At 36.0% G+C, this 16,836-nt stretch overlaps 1 protein-coding gene across 2 annotated transcripts in view; it reads right to left on the bottom strand.

The window, feature by feature from the left end:
* Positions 1 to 16,248, bottom strand: part of SHPRH (SNF2 histone linker PHD RING helicase) — a 55,139-nt gene extending 38,891 nt beyond the window's left edge. For both annotated transcript variants that reach the window (XM_070932661.1, XM_070932662.1), the window contains exons 1-9: positions 16,158 to 16,248; positions 12,344 to 13,007; positions 10,589 to 10,718; positions 8,608 to 8,823; positions 7,817 to 7,895; positions 7,518 to 7,668; positions 5,590 to 5,695; positions 3,871 to 4,127; positions 2,157 to 2,828 (exon numbers count right to left, since the gene is read on the bottom strand). In XM_070932661.1, the coding sequence (XP_070788762.1) occupies positions 2,157 to 2,828; positions 3,871 to 4,127; positions 5,590 to 5,695; positions 7,518 to 7,668; positions 7,817 to 7,895; positions 8,608 to 8,823; positions 10,589 to 10,718; positions 12,344 to 12,982 (2,250 nt within the window). In that variant the 5' untranslated portion in view covers positions 12,983 to 13,007; positions 16,158 to 16,248. The remainder of the gene's footprint in view (positions 1 to 2,156; positions 2,829 to 3,870; positions 4,128 to 5,589; positions 5,696 to 7,517; positions 7,669 to 7,816; positions 7,896 to 8,607; positions 8,824 to 10,588; positions 10,719 to 12,343; positions 13,008 to 16,157) is intronic.
* Positions 16,249 to 16,836: the final 588 nt, after the last annotated feature.

The raw sequence follows: 16,836 nt of genomic DNA, 5'->3' as shown, positions 1-16,836 counted from the left end.
CTAGCAACAAATCGAACAAAAATATTTTATCCAGGTTAGTTAACTTCAAATTAACTTCAAATTGTTTTTGTAAATGCTAGCAATGATGATATCATGCAGGTATAGCAGTGGTGAGAGTCAGCCGGTTTACACCAGTTCAGCCAAACTTGTTAATTTTTTGCATAGTTCGGTTAAGCAGTTGTTTCCACCACTGCCTCTCCTCACCCCGCCCACGGAGGTTGCCATTCAGGGTGGGGAGGCTGCAGGGGCATGACTGGGAGCCACGCTGATCAGCTGGGAGGCTGATCAGTCAGACCTTCCAACTTTGTGAGATCTTTTTTTCCCCCGAGAAGTTGGAAGGTCTGACTGAACTTTTTTTAAACTGGTAGTCACATGGTCTTCTTTTGTTGCTCTGCACCTAGGAGAATGGAGCTGGAAAGCAGATTAGTGAGGGAATGGTGGTTGTTCTGGAGAGGGGTAGAAGTGAGGATTTTGCATTATCTTTGCTCTGGGATGGGGTGGAAGTGAGGATTTTGCATTGTGAGTGCTTATAAGTAAATAAGAACCAGTAAAAGAGAAATGGAAAAATCCCTATCTGTAGATTAGCATTTTTCAGTCTTGGCAAGTTTAAGATAGGTGAACTTCATGCTGCCTTGGGAATTCTGGTTATTGAAGTTCATGCACCTTAAAGTTGCCAAAGTTGAAAAGTATGTCTCTACGCTAGAGTTTAGGATTTTAGTTTAGTTTAGTTTTAGTTTATTTGATTTATAAATAAATCATTCCCATTTTATTTTTTATTTTATTTTATTTTATTTTATTATTATTTTATTTTATTCCTGTTTTTCTATTCCTATTTTATTTAGAGTTTGGTGCAATTAAATAAATCAGTTTTGGTTTCCTTAACAAATAGTGATTAAAGTGATATGAACCATTACTAGATTTTTTTTGTGAAAAACTGAAATTAAAAGTTGATCTGGGCTTTGATGATTAGATATGGGATTATGGAAATAATGTAGACAAATGTTAATCTTACAGTAAGAGTTTGATATATTTTTTACTTATATCGGTACCAAACAAAGTTGGAAGTCATTCTTTTTTGGTTTCCCTGCTTTTCCTCTTTCTTACACTTTCACTGTTTTTCTTTCCTAAGCCTTTTCTTTTTTCAAATGTTTTTTTGTTTATCCCTTAGCTTTGTATTTTTTTGATGTATGAAGGATCAAATACTCAGCCATTATAATTCTACATTCCTTATTTACAGAAATCATATCAAAATTTAGAATGAAATCTACTGGGAGCCATCTCATATAAGACAGGCTCCGAGTCCCTCAAACCAAAAAGTGTTTATCGATAGAAGAGGATATTTGTAGCTCAGGGTTGAACTGTGGGGTCCTTGGTGCTCTCTGATCTTGATAGTTTTCTTGCAGATATTTCATTACCAAACTAGGTAATATCATCAGTACTAGAAGGGAGTGGTTTGCTCTTATTTTCATATACTAGTGTCTTACCCTGTTAGTGTTGATCAACTGCTTCAGTGTTTTGATTGGTGTCAGATCTCTACAGCCTCAGGCAGAGAAGGATTATTCTGCACCCCTCCCTCAATTGTTCTGAGTTTCCCAGCATTCCTTTAGGAACCTCCAACATGCAGACTGTGGTTATTTATCCTAAAATGAATCCTCTTTACCCGGAGCTTCAAAATTTGCTATTTGCTGGGAAGATGTGCAGCTAAAAGTCAGTCTATATTTAGTGTACATCTGGTTCTGGGGATATTCATAACCAAACAAAAGTGTATTTTCTGTGCAGTTCACATCCCTTGCTCATTGGATCTGGATGTCACAAAGCAAAGCCCACACTTTGTAATTAACCCCCGCGTCCCATTTTGACTGGCAGAGTGCTGCAGGAGGCGGAGTGCTGTCACCCCTTAGCCACATCCACCCACACCTACCCAGCCAGTCATTAGGGCAGAGAATCGATTGTTAAATTATTTGAATCTCACCACTGAGGTATAGATATATTGAAAAACCTTTTCCACCAGCCTCTATAAAGGCATATATACCCACCTGTGCTATACAAAATAATACACACAAGTAAATATATTTTCCTTCTCCTTGCTCTTCAGAGATCTATCACATTCTTCTAACTCTTACTGTACTACTGTTTTTATAAAGAATGCTTCTTACCAGCACACGAAGGGATGATGATCTCACATGCCTATTAATTTCATCAACCCATTGGTGGCAGATTGAACTTGGAGAAATGATGAGAGTTGCTCCTGTAGGAACTGGTTTCATTGCTACAAGGCAATGGGGGCAGTAAAAGGGCTTGATTTTAAGATTTTCTTCTTTATAATTCACACATTCAGCATGTTGCCACAGGTGACAGTTCAGGCACTGTACCCGAGCTTTATAGTCAACCAAGCCAAGTTCACCGCAGATACATTCAAAGCGGTAATCAGAGGTGTTGAATGGAAACACAGAACCAGGGTGTTGTTTAAAGATGCTAGTGTGTTCTTGACAGACTGAAGACTGTTCTTCTAAGGCATCCCGCATCTCTTCAGTTTCATCCATATTTTTAGGAACAGCAACACTACAGCGTATCTCATCTTTGGATCTAAGCATATTGTCAGTTGATCTACACTGAGAATGTTTAGTTTTGCAACGCTTAGAATCTAGGTTTGATTCACTAGTATCTTTGTTTGTTGCACAGTAATCATGATCTTCTGCTGTAATATCTATCACCTGAGGTAACTTTAGAGCATTTGTAGAACATGCATCCTTATCATTCAATTCTATGATTTCAGTGTTACGGTCTGGCAATTTTTTCTTCTGAGATCTATTTGAAGTTTGCTTTTTCTGTAAATATAAAAGAAACCAAACTTAATTTTCGAAGTACTAATTCCTAATTCTCTAGATGTTATGAGGAAGAAAGAGCTGGAAAGCATCAATCCTGCATGCTGTATTCCTCAATCTGAATCCGCTAGTTGTGTTCTGACTATAATTCATACAATTCTCACCAGAAAAAAGTTCTGGGAGCCTTCAACACATCTGAAAGGCACATCTGGAGAGGGCTTGTATCACATGTGTGAGCCACTATCTCTTAACCTTTATAAAATACCAAATGGGGATATCTGTTTAGAATATATATATTTCATTGTATTGAGTACACTTGGCAATCTCCAAACTGACTTTTTAAAAGCATACAAGTATCGATGTACAAGTTCCTTTCCTTCCACAATTCAGTATTCTTGTTAATTAAAATTACAGTGAAATTCTCTTATGATTCATTAAAAAACCTATTCATGTTATATTTGATACATAATTTTTTATTTTATAATATTAACTTATAATAAATGGGATCTATACTCCATTTTGCCAAAATTGTGCACAATTCTGTCAAAGTGCTTAAAAGATTAGGGACAATTAAGAACATACTTTAGTACAAACCTCATTATTATTTAAAAGAAGTCATGAATGGGAATGGGAAGTCCAAAAATTTTTTTCTAAAAAGATTTTCTATTTAAGTATTAAGTTCTTTAATTAAACACACAAGTCAAAGACATATCAAAGAGACCCACTCATAAATATTCTATACATCATGTAATCCTTTGCCTTATATCTGCAAGAACATCTTGAATACTTACATGGAAGAAGCAGAAGGCTTCATGTATACAATTGTACATACAAAGATTACCTTTTTTACAAATTTTGCACTGTATTTTAAACATAATGTTGCAGAGTAAGTTTAACTTTAAATAAATGACCTATGTAGAATTTTGTAATTCCTAGTCAATGGATCTGGTAGCCTATCTTTTATTTCCTGTCCCTCCAAAAGTTTCATTATAGCAATGAACATGTACTTAAATAATCCTAAATAATCCTTTTTCTTCAAGCTCACCTGTTTTTTGGATCTGTTACAAAACAACTGTTCCTTGTAGTTTCTGCCCAACCTGAAAGAGCCAGCAAGACCATGGCCTTTGACTTGCTCCACTATTTTCTCTGCAATTAATTTTTCCAGAGTTCTTTTAAGAATCCGACGGTTTCTCTGAACATCGTATTTATAAATGGACTGGACATACTTAAAAATTGCAACAATGGATGCTCCCTTCTTCACTTTCATTTCTTTTATAGCTGTTAAAAGCATTACTCGCAAACCTATATGAAGAATGAATATTTTTGATCAAAATGGTGAAGAGATTGCAAAGTAATTTTAAGATTTTATTTTAACACTTATAAACTCTGGCTTGATTTTTTGTTACTAGTTTGCAGATGTGGTATTTTCTGCCAAACAATTTAAATTCTTAATTTCTTGCTAATCTACAGTACTTTTATTCTCTAATCATAATTCTTCAGTTATCACATGTAATCAAGGTATATTGAAAGCATCATATACTTAATAATAGAACACTACACTACACATACGTGCCTTAGTTTCTGTACAAGAGGGAAAAAAATTCTTCAGGAAAAAAAATTCTTCAGGATAAACGAAGTATTTAATCTGATGTGAAGCCACAGGTTTTCCAAAAATATACAACAGTTAACCTAATTTCCTTATGTAACTTTAGGACCTTTGAACAGGTTTTCTCACCCAAACTTTAACTGGTATGTCAATATAGTATGTATTATAATATATATCTATGCTTCTGTTAATGTGTTTCTATTTTACTGAGAAATCTCAAATAGACTCTCAATACTTGAGACGGTTACTGATTTTATAATTGAAATCCTCTGCATGTGACTGTAAATGAATCGCATACAAGGGCTTACAAGAACCACCTATGTATTAGGAAAATCTTCTAGAAAAGACTGGAAAAAATTCAAGCAGTGAGTTCTGTCTTGAAAGTTCATTAATTTAAAGAATGGAAAGCAATTTCACATTAAACATATTTGACAGGTTTTTTCCCATAGAGCTATAAAATATCTAAGAAAAATGCATGTTTTATTAATTTATAAGTAAATAACTGCCTGGAGGAAATAAAACATTTTAGGAATTTTATAGTTCTAGTTTTTAATAATTATGAATACTAAAACTTTTACAATTGTGTTTATTTACTTTGAACATACTGTGAGAGACAGTATTATCAGTATCTTAAAACAAGTAAAAAAAAAGTGAATATTTATTATTTGTTAAGAAAACACATATGGCAGCCCAACTCACTCCTGGCGATTCCAGGTGGCTTACAGAAATAAAGCCTGAATACAAAACCTAACAAACCTCCACATCCTGGCCACAACAATCAAACGAGCCATTTGATGGGCTCCATATCACCCTGGGATTCTGTGTCCCACTGGCAAAACTATGTTTTCAAGGCCTTTCAAAAGTGTTATCAAGATGGGAGCCAATCTTATTTCCACAGAAATGATGTTCCACAGGGAGGAAGCCTCCACAAAGTATGCACTGCTTTCTGGTCCCACTAGATGGACCTTCTTAAGAAAGGGGATCAGTAACATACATACATACATACATACATACATACATACATACATAGTTTCTATGTATGTATGTATGTATGTTTGTATGTATGTAGAACTTCAGCACTAACTTTTTTTCTCTAAAGAGAGCTGTTTTTTTTCTTACTACTGGTTATGCAAATGATTCCTGCTGAAAAATACTTACTTGGATACTGGACTTTTTCCTTCAATATAAATTCCATTTTCATTATGTTTTTCTTTTTACTTCCTTCAGCAGGTTGTGGTGGAACAAAGAAGTTTACTAAAAACCCCTGAAATATAATTTTAACATCATTATGTCACAGTCTATCTAATAATCTAACAAATCCTAGGCATGACAAAAATAAAATGTACATTTAATTATTGGTCCGCTGGTTTTATCAAAGCATGTAAGAATTTAGGTGAAAACCTTAACATTGTTATAATAATTCAATGTCAATCAATAACAATTTATTAACACTGTAAAATTAAGACTGGAAAAGGAAATTGTAAGAATTAAGCATTATTTCTAAAAGCAGTACTTAGAAATACTTTTTTCACCAATTTAAATATACAGGTAGGCCTTGTTTATTCATGGGATTCTGTGTCAACTGAACCATAAATAAGAAGCCTGTGAAAAAGCATACTGTGCTTATGTGAAAAAGCTTGTCAGTCATTTTGTGCATGCATAAGCTAACGGACACTCTAGACGAGAGCTTTATTTACAAAATGCTTTATACCATACAAAAAGTTCTACCCTGAATTTTCCAGGAAGACATCCTTTCTCTTCTCTTCATAGCTAATGGCTATTGGTAAAATTATATCTACAAAATGGTCAATTTAGAGAGCTTCAAATTCTGCAGATTGATAACCATTTTGCACCACTTTCTAATTGAACTGTGTTGTGAATAATACAAGAATACAGAAAAAATTGTATAAAAGGATGACCATATTCTACTTAACTTGATATTTTTAACAAAACAATTTAAAAAGTTTTAGTTGGGATTAGGTTTTCTCCAAGGGTAAAGAAATATGCTGCAACCTAAGGATTATAAGGAATATTGTTATTGCTTTATATTTTCAATATTAAAAAAATCAAATTATTACAATATAGCTACACCAGAGTTATGTAATAGCATGATGATATAGAGCAGATTGATTTTGAACAACTTTCTTCATAAAACTAGTATACATTCCCTCATGTGTTATACAGAAAAGTGACATTTCCAATATTCTATCAATGAAACTACCCTCAAAATGTTCTATTAAATTATCAGAATAATTACTACTAGTTAATAAATTAAACCAATACTTTTACCACTCAAGGCTTAGATTGAAATGTGACTCTGAAACAACCAGATCGGTATTATATGGTTCAATTAATTGGTTAACAAACAGGTCACAAAACAGTGTCGATGTAGATGCATAATAGAGAATGAAACAATTCTTAAACCATATTTGGATTCCATTATGTAAATAATGTTATGAACAACTATGCCTGCTGAATTTATGAACAAATATGTTTGTAATCCAATAAATGCCAAACCCCCATAAATAAAGCAATTTTTAAATCACCAGAATTTTGTGAGATACTGCAGAATTTTTTAAATGCCTGGGCCAGTGTGTTATATTGTATGGTATCCTAGGGTATGAAACAGAAAAGATGAGCAAACACTGTGGTAGACAGTAAAAAGCTCAGGGAGTAGTAAAGTATCAATGTTTGAAGTAGACGAAAAAGAAATAAATGAGCAAGCAGACTGTGTAGTGCTCTTAAGAAGATAGATGAAATGGAAAACAGTATTTAATTATTGATTGGGGAAGGGGGGAAATAATGCTTAAGAATAAAGACTTATGAATCCTGTAGAATTATGTTGTTATGATTTATTTCACTCCATTTTTCTAGCATATTACATTCACAACTGAATCTTTTCACATTAATTATAAAATAAAAATAAAAAGGGTCATTAAAAATTGTTTTACAAACTTCAAAGGTAACAGATTTAGGAAAAATAATTGCTTACATATTCCAAATATAACTTCCAATTATAATTAATAGACTGAATAGGATTTGAATATTGGAATAGTTTTTATCCACTCACAATGCAGATTTCTCACCTCTGGTAACATCAGAGCATCTTGTCTGACATCCTTACGAGTATGTGACAAAATAAGAGCCAAGACCTCTACTGTTTTTCCAAGGCCCATCTCATCTGCTAATATTCCGCCAGGCCACCGAGGCCCAGCAACAGGTCGATCACGGATTACACTGAAATTTTTTTAAAAATATGGATTTTTGTTACAAATTCAACCAACCTACTGAATTCAATATTTAGATTTCTAAATACATTATCAGCTACACTCAATTGTTTCAATGTTCTCCTTTTGAACATAATATTAAAGCAATCCATTCTTACCAGCCAGTAAAAGGATTATAGTAGAGCTTCAGCCCATCTAGAGTAATAAATTCTCTCCATAAGTAGTGGAGGGCATTATCTGATGAAAGAAAAGAACAAGACAATGAACTTCACATCTCCTTAAAATTGAAAGTGCAAACTCAAAGTTCTGAGGAAGGTCATTCCTCATTATATGGAACCATTTTAACTAAATTAGTACTTGATATAAAAATACAGGTAGTCATCACTTACTGACTAAAGCTGGGACCAGCAACTCCATGGCTAAGCAAAATGTTGTAAAGTGAAACCATACCGACATATGACATCAGTTCCAGCTGTGATCATTAAGTGATTCAACAGTGGATATTATGCAATGTCACATGACCACAACTTGCAACTTTGTGTTGACTAACTGCAATCCCTCCCCACAATATGAAAGCATTCCATAAAATCTCTTCTTACAATGTCTGTGTTTCTGCAACTGTTTGGGATCTCTCTGAGTGGCTATTCTTAACTAGAGAGCTCCATGGATTAATGAGGGGAGGTCATTTTTTTAGAAACAAATGCTAGATTAGAATGTCACTATTGATGCAATGTTTAAGGACTGCTTATCTGATATACAACAGTTTATATGTTGACCTTTCTATTAATCTACTATGCAAACTGTCCATCGTATTTGCTAATATTTGTATAGTTTCTAAAAATGTCGTTAAGCAACATTAGCCAAAAGAAGGACCTAGTATATGATCATGTATTCTACTATTAATATGTTCAATATTTATGTATTCATCTTGCTATTTTGAGATACTTACCATTGGTAGGTATATTTCTAAAGTTCTCACGTTGCAGCATCCAATTTACAGCCTCACTTTGATATGGCCTGAGAACAGGGATCAATGCAGAATGTTGAACATTTTCCTTTAAAAGATGTAACTCTTTTTGGTGTACATGCCTCACGTAGTCATACAGCTCTTCAATATTTTGCCGTTCTATATCTCTATCAGATTCCTCATCTTCTTCCAGAATGTCTAAAAAAAGTGCAATGTTATTGACTATTAGTAACATTATAAATATTTTTAAAGTACATAAAAAATAAAAAGTTGGAAAAAAATCTGCATATTAAAAACATAATAATTTAGTGCAACAATGCTTCCAGAATTTCAAAAGGGATAAGAAAACAACACCTCAATATACAAATATATGAACAAATGTCTGATGAAACAATAATATTGTGAATTGACTACAAGAAATATATGGTGGTGTTTAAGTTTGTGAACCCAATGTTCAATTGAACATTGAATTTTCAATATTTCTCTATAAATATGATCTAAAATGTTGTCTGTTTTCCCCATAAATCCTAAAATTAGATAACGAGAACTAAGTGTGTCTGGGAATATATTTGGCAGCATCTTGACTGAACTGTTAATGAGAGATTTAAAAAATTAGTATGGCTTTTTGCTGGGCAGAAGGCACAGACCAGATTCTTGTTCTTCGGCTGTCCACTGAGAAAGTTGATTTACTGAACTTGTATCGATTTTTAAAAAGTGTACAATAAAGTGAATAGGTTTGAATTAGAGAATCTTTGTTTGAATATAAAGTTGAAGATTGATTGCTGAATGGGATTTATTTAGATTTGGAAGGCTACCTGACTCCCAAATGATTCTGGGCAACTCACATTGTTAAAAAAAAAAAAGGGGGGGGGGAACAATTAGATAAGAACCATGCAAGATTCCATATAACAGTATGTGTAAGTTTACACACACTTCCACAATAAAACATCCAAATTAATGGTAACATTCCAAAGTGTCTGTAAGAATATTATCACTACTCCAAATATATCTAGTTCATTCTCTTTAATTTCTTATATGCCATAAGTGGTAGTACTAGACTAGTAAGAGGAATGGAGTACTATCTACAAAGTATTTCTTCACTCATTTCTTTTTTCTTAGGATTTTATGACAGTAACTAGTTGGATACCCATGCTTCGCTATGAAACTATGCGATCGGGCTTGATAAATTGACACTTACAGCTTGAAAATTAACGAGTAGTTACGATCGGCCTCTCCTCTCCCCTTCTCTCCCTCAGGCTTGCCACACAGAATCCTATCCTATCCTATCCCCTTTTCTCCCTCAGGCTTGCTTCACAGAAGCCTCTCCTATCCGCTTCTCTCCCTCAGACTTGCCCCACAGAAGCCTCCCCTATCCTATCCCGCTTGCTGCTGTGAAAGTAAAACTGAAACTGAAACTCCTCTCCTCTGCTTGTGTTTTGTATTTGGAACAGATTTCTTTTCAGATGGGATGGGGAGGGGAAGTAGAACTCCTTAGCATCAGAGCGTGTTAATCATAATATAGGAAATACTAATGTTGTGATGATCATTTTGATAAATCCTTTCTTAGTGAGCACCTAGAAGCCAAGAGGAACGTTCGTGGCCAATTTCAAGTTTGTAGGCTTTGAGGTTCTAGAGATTTTGTGATTACAGCGTGAGTGGTTTTCGCTTTTATATATATAGATAATGCTGTAAATCTTACCCTAACTCAAACCTATCTGCATACTGATTTTGGGGGCAGAAAGGCAAGCATCTTCCTAGCAACCAACCTATGCTAAATTTATATTGAAGAATTGACCAAAGGCTGCCATTCTTAAAAGAATTTGAAGTAAATGGCCAAAACCTAGCATAATATAGAGAAAACTGGCAAACAAACAATGGCACAGATTCTGCCAGAATTCATAATTAAGTGATAATGTCATTCATAAACACATTTTTAAGGATTTGGTCTGAAAAATATGATTACCTGGAATTACAAAATGATAAAATTTTTCCATCAGTTTCTGAAGGAGTTGATTGGCCTTTCTTATTCTTCCCCCACCATCGCTAAGGAATTCTAACTTACTTATGCCAAGTTCAAGAAGATATATTCCAACCTGTGAATTAAATGTTCATGAAAAAAAGTTTAGACAAACTTTAGAATATACAATAAAATGTGGGGAAAGTAATTTAATATAACTACGAAATAAGCAAAGAAGATAAAAATAACAACAAATGAAATCATAGTAAGAATATTAAAGCTGCCTTTCCCAATCTAATTTTATTCAAATATACTGAACCAATTCTTAAAACAATTCATCAAGACTGGTTGGAATATGAGAACTAACATATTTCATAATGAAAGGGATATCAGGTTAGACAACGGTTCATTAAAAATAATGAAAGTAATTTAACAGGCTAAGTTATAATGATACAAGGGGTCCTTGGTGCTTTCTGAGCTGGCTTGTTTTCTTGCAGAAGTTTCATTACCCAAACTAGGCAACATCATCAACGCTAGTAAGGAGTGCAGTTTGCTGTTGGTTTATATTCTAGTGGCTTACCTGTCAGTGCTGGTGGGGGTGGTCTTAGAGATCAAACAAGCTCAGAGAGTACCAAGGACCCACCATGTCAACTCTGAGCCACTAATATTCTCTTTTATTAGTTATAATATATTTTAATATTTTCCTAAAAATTGAAATCATAACTATTATTTGTGATTTGCAAGGAACTATATTCCAATTATTAGCTGCAAGGGAAAAGAAAGCTGGGCACATCCTATTAATGAGACAAATGGTCTTGAGAATCCTGGATGAAGATAACTAAAGGCTTAGTGAAGGAGGCTGATAATTAAATAACCAAACAGGTATTCATAAAACACTGAACCATAATGTAATTAATAATATAATCAATGATTTGCATTTCCTTTTCCACGATATAATAATCCATGTAGGTGGTATTTAAACCAGCAGAGTAGTAAAAATAAATAAGCTGTTTCACAATTTCAATGAAATACAGTAGTAGTATTGAGGGAGTTAAACTGAAATTACAGAAAACATTAGAAAAGCTAATAATTAACTTATAGATAAAATGTGATTTGTTCAGTTTAACTTTTAAAAAAATCTGCTAAATTAAAAAAATGATTTGGTAAAATAATTGTTCATAACAATATGGCTGTATCACAAGCATTTCCTTTTTAATTAGTTAGTATCTTATATTTGTGATTTACTGTTGGTTATTTAATGCTATATACACAAACACACTGATTAATTTATTTAGTATAGATTGCCAATTTGCAAGTAAAGAATTCCTCATGTTTAAAGAAATAGGCAAGTTATAAGTCTGGATAATAAGTTACAGAACTATCTGAATAGTTCCTCTACAGGAAGAAAATTTTATTTGCACATCCTAACAGAAAATTTAAAACATATGAAAACTGTGCTCTCTAAGATATGCTGGGGCAAATATTTTCATTATTTTAGGTGGCATAATTAACATTTTTTTCGGGGATGCTAGTTAATAGATCCTGCAAAAGAATAAAATCTAGTAAAATTTATTATGTATATAGAATAAATTGAACTGAAGGAAAGATTCCTGATTCTGATACTAACAGATTTTCCGAATCAGATAAAAGTCAGAAAAAAGACATTAGTTACAATATTCTATTCAGGCACCTTTCTACATATTCTTAATTTCAAATATATTCAGCAGTAGATATATTCTATTAATTATATAAATTGACTACCTTTACAGAACGGGTATCTCCAGATCTTTGATACAGTACAATTATTTTTTTCTTCTGCAGCCACATTAAATTTTCCATAATTTCATTATTTAAAGATGATTCAACTAAAACATCTAGGTCGTAAGTACTCTGTAATGATTCTTCCCCTTTGTCCACCTTTATATTATCGTTTGCATGGACAAGAAGATGCAGATGATCACTAAATTCTGCTGTCATCAAGGTCAGCCCTTTTTTCTGGATATTGTCACTTAAATGATGTTCAGGAAGAAGCTGGAGTGTAAATTCTCCAAGCAAAGTTTTCCAGGGAGGATCAGGCTGATAAGGAAGTATCAATATATTTAGCTGTATGGCTATAGATAGCAATGGATGACAAGAATCTTCTGCTTCATCTATGACTGTGGAGAAATTTGGGAATTTGGTGTTCTTTTCTCTGTGAGTCAAGTCTTCATCCCCACTATCATTATTTATCACAATATGTACAGCAGAAGATGAACTTGTACCAGCAACAGGATGGTCTTCATCAATGACATCTACATCTATCATGTCATTTTTCTGGTCATCATGCATATTCCAGCAGAGTTGCTTCTTTTTCTCTTCATTCATCCTCATGGGAGGAGCACACTTTCGACGGCGACTCATTTTGATATTTCACCACTGCTAAAAGCTGTAACAGATAAATAAATACCAGTCAACTTAGGTTCTTGAATAGAGCATTATATTTTGATTTAATAAGAATCTGCAACATTGGCCAAAGATTTATTTTAGATATACCTTCTAGCAATAAACCTTGCCCCCTCTTGTTCACTTTGGGGTTCAGCATCAGAACTTCCCATCTGCGAAAAAGCTAGCCTTTTCACGGAATTCACAGAAATTGCTTTTCAAAGCAGATTTTACTTTATTACTTTACTTTCGGAAGTATATCAAAATAAATACATATTATGGTCTCTAGGACACTGCTTCAGAAAATATGGAAACGCATTATCAAAGGCAATACATTAAAAATATTTTGATTACATGTACTTATTGGCATTTATCTTTTCCAAATACATTTTCAACTCCATAACCAGTCCTAGCAATACTATATTTGTGTGTGTGAGAAAGAGAGAGAGAGAGTGAGAGTGAGAGAGAGAGAGAGAGACAGACAGAGACAGAGACAGAGAATTTGAAGTAGTAAGAAAATGTGGCCAATAATTTGAAATAATATCAAAATCTAGTCAATACTTCTGTCTTTGCTTTTACTGGATCAAAAAAACCACTAAATTTTGTCACTCTTAGACATAATTACCATTTGATGTTGTTTGAGACTAAATGTTTAAGAGATCATGTTTAAAGGATCACAGAATGATGATTTCTTAAGTGTTCCAATTCTTTCTTATATTTTCTCAGTCACTTATGTAATCTATATATATATAAGCGAAATACCACTCATGCATCATTTCAAAATCTCCAGAACCGTAAAGCCTGAAAACTTGAAATTTGCCATGTATGTTCCTCTTGGCTTCTAGGTGCTCATTAAGAAATGATTTTTCGAAATGACCATCAGAGCATTAGTATTTCCTATATTATGATTAACATGCTCTGATGCTAAGGAGTTCTATTCCCGCTCCCCACCTGAAAAGAAATCTGTTCCAAAAGCAAAACACAAGCAGAGGAGAGAAGTTTCAGTTTCAGTTTTACTTTCACAGCAGCAAGCAGCTTTACTACAGAACAGTTGAGCTAAGCCACAGCCAGGCTCCTTCCTGTCTCCTTCTTGCTCACACAGCAAATACTGTTTCACTTTCCAAACAGCCCTCTGATGCTAAGGTGTTCTACCCCCCTCCCCACCTGAAAAGAAATCTGTTCCACGCTCTAATGCTAAGGTGTTCTACTCCCCCTCCCCACCTGAAAAGAAATCTGTTCCAAATGCAAAACACAAGCAGAGGAGTTTCACTTTCAGTTTCACAGCAGCAAGCAGGGGATAGGATAGGGGAGGCTTCTGTGGGGCAGGCCTAAGGGAGAGAAGGGGATGGGATGGGATGGGATGGGATGGGATGGGATGGGATGGGATGGGATGGGATAGGATAGGATAGGATAGGATAGGATAGGATAGGATAGGATAGGATAGGATAGGGTTCTGTGGGGCAAGCCTGAGGGAGAGAAGGGGAGAGGAGAGGCTGATCGTAACTACTCATTAATTTTCAAGCTGATTTATCAAGCCCAATCACAGTTTCATAGCGAAGCATGGGTATTTAGCTAGTATCGTTTATAAAATTAAAAAGTTGCTTCCTAAAGGGGAGGGAACAATTGCCGAATGTACAAATGAGTATTCCTAGAGCCTCCAATCCTTGCTAACTTTTAAAGCTTTTCATCATATTTTCACTCCAATTTTTAATCTGTCTTTACAGCTTACTGATCTTATTTATTTATAGGTTTAATCGGCTATCCACTCACTAGACAACTAAAGTCACTTGGTTTCACTTTTTTTAAGGCATGCTGCTGAGAGACACAATATGGCCTCAAACAACTGGAGTACTATATCTGCTTTGCATCAACAATCTTGAAAAGCCTTTCATTCTGTTTTGTCTTTTCTGTGCTACCGAAAACCCCAAAAAGAGTAAGCTGAAGAAGCAAACGTGCTTTTTCAAAAGGCAAGTGGACTTTCTGACTTTTCTTTGAAGACATTTCGCTTCTCATCCAAGAAGCTTCTTCAGCTCTGACTGGATGATGGGGCATGGAAGGATTTATACACCTTGCAGACAGCTGGTCATTTGCATTCTTTTAGTGAAAGCAACAGGATGCATTCTTTTTTCACTAAAAGAATGCAAATGACCAGTTGTCTGCAAGGAGTATAAATCCTTTCATGCCCCACCATCCAGCCAGAGCTGAAGAAGCTTCTTGGATGAGAAGCGAAACATCCTCAAAGAAAAACCAGAAAGTCCAGCTGCCTATTGAAAAAGCACCTTCGGGAGCAACCATAACCTGGATGAAGCTGATGAGGCAACTTTTGTAATGTTGTAAAAATCCAACCACTGCACCTTTGGCCTTTATTTTCGTTACTTCCAAGTTCAATTTAACATGAATCTACCTGCTGCAATCCTTGCATTTAGCTACCTTCCCTCGAAGCCTGCTGCTTTGCCCCATCCGCTCCCTTGAGCAAACTGTAATAACAGCTGCCTGCAATTTCTGCTGGTTCGAATCTCTCCAAGGCTCAAGGTTGACTCAGCCTTCCATCCTTTCTAAGGTAGGTGAAATGAGGACCCAGTTTGTGGGGGCAATAAGCTGACTTTGTATAAAATATACAAAAGAATGAAGGCTATTGCTTAACGCATTGTAAGCCGCCCTGAGTCTCCGGAGAAGGGCGGCATATAAATCAAATTAAAAAAAACAACAACTGTAATAACAAAAAGTAGTTGCTTGTTTATCATGAACCCACAACGAAACGCAGTACACAATCGATCACAACGTAAATTCAAGCGAATTAAAGAAGTCCTTCAAAGAAATAAGCTCCGTTATTACAATTAGGATTGTAAGTGGGCCGGGCGAGAGAATACAACACGCTTATTTCAAGTCAACTTCATGTAGGGCCCCGTTGAGACAAGAGGCGGCTGTCCTTTCATTGCACTGCAGGAATGCAAAGAAGGCTGGTACACAACGGAGAACCCAAGAGATGATGATTATCTCCTCTTTCCGCGGATACTGAGAGGCAGGCGGGCCGGGAGATACGAAGACAACAGAAGGGAGGGAATACAAAGGCTTCGGGGCCGCTGCTAGTGGGTGGAAGCACCGGAAGGAGGGGAAACGAAGCCGCCGAGAGATGCTCCTCGGACCAACGTACCTGACGGTTCGAGTACCTTGCGCGAAAGGCGCGCTCCCTTCTGGATGTCCCTTCAGGAAACCTCCCCTGAGCCCTTCGTAACCGACCAACCGCCTCCGAACGGGCCACCGAGGGAGGAGGGGGGGAGGAGGAGGAGGAGGAGGAGGAGGAGGCGTACCAACGAACGCCCCCTTCTCCCTCCCTCCTCCCCACGCGCAACCAAAGCCAGCAGGTATACGCCACCCGATAGGCAGCAAAGGCCCAGGCAGGCCCCGCCCTCGCCGGCTGGCGCGCGGGCGCCGGAGAAGTGACGTCGCAGCGTCCTGGGTCGTACGCGCCCCCGCGCGCGCTCGGCCGTCCGGGAGAATGTCGCTTTGAGGAGGACGAAGGGGGGGCGGGAGGGGGGGACCAGCTGCTGCTGCAGCGCCTCCTGTCGGTTGTTTTTTTGCGGTAGAAGGTTTGAAGTCGCTTGTTCCGTGCGATTGTGCCCTGTGTGCCTTTTTTTACGGGCTGAAAAATGTAACCTAAAATAGCTGTAGGTTTGGCCGATCTCGAAAAAGCTATAAGCGTGGGTCGGACTTGTTTAATATTTGAAGGGGAGGCTGAATGGGAAAAATCCAGAAGGAGAAATTAGACAAGCATGGTAAGAAACTTAATTGCCAAGAAAACAACAACCAACAACAACCCAGCGTGCGAACAT

Source organism: Pituophis catenifer, unplaced genomic scaffold, assembly GCF_029215685.1.
Source record: "Pituophis catenifer annectens isolate HBS135680 unplaced genomic scaffold, rPitCat1.0.hap2 SCAF_1, whole genome shotgun sequence".
Taxonomy (NCBI): domain Eukaryota; kingdom Metazoa; phylum Chordata; class Lepidosauria; order Squamata; family Colubridae; genus Pituophis; species Pituophis catenifer.
The sequence above is the reverse complement of the archived record's forward strand: the minus strand, read 5'-3'. Positions and strand labels throughout refer to the sequence as shown.